General features: G+C 29.9%; 1 protein-coding gene across 1 annotated transcript; it reads right to left on the bottom strand.

Annotated features, from left to right (window-relative positions):
* Positions 1-679: 679 nt before the first annotated feature.
* LOC145584835 (myb-related protein 306-like) lies at positions 680-4,174 on the bottom strand. Its single transcript, XM_081641625.1, has 3 exons — positions 3,835-4,174; positions 3,056-3,185; positions 680-1,783 (listed from the first exon to the last, which is right to left on the bottom strand). The coding sequence occupies exons 1-3, from the start codon at positions 3,965-3,967 to the stop codon at positions 976-978; spliced, it is 1,071 nt and encodes a 356-aa protein (XP_081497751.1). The 5' UTR covers positions 3,968-4,174; the 3' UTR covers positions 680-975.

Raw genomic sequence — 4,174 nt, 5'->3', positions numbered from 1 at the left:
TACAATATATAATCATTGATAAGTATATAGATATAGATTTTTTTCGTCAAAAGTCACATCCACTCCCTTTTTTTTTATTTTTTTTATGGTTTTTTAGGATTTTATTTTTTTTTTTATTTTTTTTTTTATTCCTATAATAAATTTAATCTTTATTATTTTTATATATTGAGCTAATATAGATTTTCTTATATGGTTGAAACATTAGAATGTCAATTCAATTAAGCATGATATTCCATGTTTCATTATGTCAAATACTTTGTTTTTGTCGATGATAAATTTAGACAATTTATATATTATATTCTATCAATTAAATATAACATTATTCGATAATAAATAATACGGAGTAATAATAACCATGCATGGCACGGGACTTAACCTAATTGTATAAAAGTCTGAGTACAATTTGCTACAAGTACAACTCGGTTTTTCTTTATACGTAGTATTTAATAAAAATAACTATGATCATGTTTTGAGAGAAGGCCACCCTAAATTTGTCGTATATACGGAGTATATCTTTATTTACGATATCATCTCGATCACTAACTTACTTAGAAATTGAAGATACTCCATAATATTTTATTTTTTTTTTGGAAATAAAGATACTCCATAATATGATAGCACATTAGTACTAAAATTTTAATGTCTGGCGAATTAATAATGCCGTCATAATGTTAAATAATAACAGTGAAAATGATATAATGCCTACATTAACAAATGAATCAGGAGTCTTATTATTCGCATGCACTACGATAAATAATTATCCCACAAATAACAAATGGTCTGCCCTAGTTACAACAAGCTAAGATTATTATGCTTGTTGACTTAGTCCTACTAATTAAATTCTATGTTTTAATCTAAGAAAAATCCCAAGGAATATGAAAATGAGGATACCCTTTTTAATTTTCATTGTCCTTAGAATTTTTCTAAGAAAAAAAACTTTCAATAATAATAATAATAATAACAATAATAAATTCCTCATTCAAAATCAGCAGTTTCTTGCAAGGGCATATCAATAAGGTCATGAACTTGGCTTTGTGGTCCACAGTGTTGAATTGAACAATCGTCAAACAACCATTTCTCTAGCACGGACAACGTGCCTCGACCGCCATCACTCAAAGGCTTGCTTTCGTGCTCGAAGAAGCTAGCCTCCTCCGGAGACACTGTCTGAGAGAAATCCGAGTATGGAGATTCACTCGATTCGATTGTACCAAACAAAGACTGAAATGCCTCATTTTTCGAAAAATTATGATCACTTGCAACTTTAGGCTTTTGTTCATGGCCATACTCAACCTCCATTGTGCTACAAAGAGAGTGATGATCCGTTGACACCGAGCTCGATTGCTCTTTCTTAGGGGACTTCATGTTCCACCCTTGTAGCAATCGTGCTATATTCTCAGTACTCGAAGCGTAGATAGATGATGCCGTTTGCCCTTGCTTATTATTATTATTATTATTGCTTGAATTCAAGCTAATCTTTTGTGATGAGTTCATCATGTCAGGTATATTCGAGTTTGGTTTCTGATCCATTGTTGAAAGGGCATCACATAAGGCTTGTTTCGCCATGTGAATATCGGTTTGAAGCCTTCTTTCCCATTGACCTCGACTATTCGAACTCTGATTTTCAGGAGAAGAAGGTGATGAAATAAATCCATCTGATCTCGAGTTTTGATGATGATTATTATCCGATTGTTTCTTCCTTAGCTTCTTTTTAAGATGGGTGTTCCAATAATTTTTTATATCGTTGTCTGTTCGTTGTGGAAGGTATGATGCTATCGCAGCCCATCTGTAACACAAAATTAATCATGGTTAACATATGATTCGTAAATCAATTGTCTTCATAGTACAATATAACTCAAATTATCTTTCATACTCGTACATCTGTCTATAATTAACAAATAATCACGTTGATATTGTAATTTAAATACTGTAAGTTGATACTCAGTATGTGACAATTCATATTTGATGGAGTAATATAGGAAAGGGACACTTTGTTGTGTATATTAGTGAGAGAATCTTGCTACTATATGAATGATCATTATTGCACAATTATGTTTAAGGCCACCATATTTAATATTCACATGTGTGGTCATAAAAAAAATGATGGATCTAAAAAAAGAGTACAATGACACTTGTAGTTTCATTAATTATATTATGCCTTAGGTAAAAACACAAAGTAATTATGATTATTTTACTGTAGATTACTTTTACAATTAAGAATAAAAAATATTAAATAAAACATAACTTATACACCCTTCACTGAATATTGTTTTATTTTGTTTGAAATCTCGAAAGGTTCTTATGACAATGCAATATAATGATCACTAAATGAACACAAAACATATAAGAAAGAACATATTCGATAGAATATAACCTTAGACATTTCAATGTGTAATTTCAAAATATTAGGGAGTAACTTGAAATTTTTTAAAACACTATGTTAAATGTGTTCATTAATACATACTTAAACATTAATACATACTTAAACATATTTATGTTTAAACGTGTTCATTAAAAATTGTGTATGGAATGTAACATGGAAAATATAAAAAAAAAATAAAAAATAAAACATTGGAGAGATTATTAAACTAAATTATCCAAGCTGTCATGTCATAATTTACCGTTATTGTGGATGGCGTGGGTAGGGCCAAATCATTTAATAAGTTTGCTCTTAGGGGACCTCTACCCTAATGCTAACATGCCAAGTCAAGTGTACACAGTCTTACCCTAACAAGCAAAGTTTTTTTATTTCTTTTTTCCAATTCTACATTTAATAATATCCACAGATCTATTAAGGAAATATTATCAAAATTATTGTACTCAGATAGATTAGCTAGTTTTTTAAATTTTAATTTTCGACTACTTTATCCGTCACTAAAAGACTTTTTCTGATGAGACAATCACCGTCAAAATAAGAACTTTTGGAGATAGGAGAGGTAATATAATCCAAACCAACTAGAATTAAGCTCTATTAATTGTGATATAGACTTGTAATTAACAAATGGACAGGAGATTATTTACATTAAGAAAATTGGGAATTGGAGTTTTTGTTTTTTACCTATTTCCAAGAAGAGCTTGAAGATGAATGATCATCTTTTCCTCTTGATCTGTAAAATTTCCTCTTTTGATTCCTGGTCTTAGATAATTTGTCCATCTCAGCCTACAACTCTTGCTACACCTAAGTAACCCTAAACAAAATAAAAAAACACACTTAATTAGTCAATAATTTATAATATATCAAACAAAAACTAATTTTATGCTCAATGTGTTACAGATTAATTTATTGATATTTGAACAAATCAAGCAGTATGAAAGAAATGAGATCTATTGCCCATTTGCCCTACATCAAAATCTAATGTATCGATACAATTAAGAACTTAAGACATAAAGATACTTTTTTTTTTTTTTTTTAACTCAAACTCCAATCTTCATTTTACTTGAAATACCCGTTTTGAATTTTTGACACTATGACATGGGTAATGACACTCAAAATCTAACTCTTGTATACTTATAAAGTAGTCAAATCTAACACTTATGTACAAATACCGGTGTCAAACATAAGTACTCGAGTTCAAGTAGAGATCGAGTAACATAGAAAGAAAAAAGGGTTTAGGCAACAATTGATTAGATCCTAAACCCTAACCTTGAAATTAGGCTTTATCTAGATAATTACAAGTAAAATTCATGGTGTAGCAACATCTTAGTTTGCAATATACTTCTCCTTACTCTATACTTCTTGCTATCAAGACAATAATTGTCTCACAAAAACTTGAAAACAGGAAAAACTTTTATACACGGAAGGAGTACGATTTAAAGAAATCGAAGAAAAAAGTATACCTGTATTAGTAGGAACAGCCCTCCAATTACCAGGACCATGTTCTTGAATATAAGAGACTAACAAGATATCTTCTTCAGGAGTCCAAGGTCCTTTCTTAACACCTTCTTTATCACAACATGGAGGTCTTCCCATTTCACAATACACTCTTTAAGCTTAGCTTTATATTATGTATGTGATTATATATTCAAAGTTTATGATATAAACTCTTATTTGAGTTTTATCTTGAAGTGGTGAAGCAAAGGTGCAAGTACTTTGGTTAAGCTTAAACTACATAAATAGAAAGAAGAGAAATTAGAACTACTTAATTTGTTTAAAGTGAGGAAATGAAATAATGGTGAT

This window comes from Chenopodium album, chromosome 16 (genome assembly GCF_948465745.1).
Source record: "Chenopodium album chromosome 16, dcCheAlbu1.1, whole genome shotgun sequence".
NCBI lineage: Eukaryota > Viridiplantae > Streptophyta > Magnoliopsida > Caryophyllales > Amaranthaceae > Chenopodium > Chenopodium album.
Note: the sequence above shows the minus strand (reverse complement) of the source record. Positions and strands in the feature narration are given on the sequence as shown.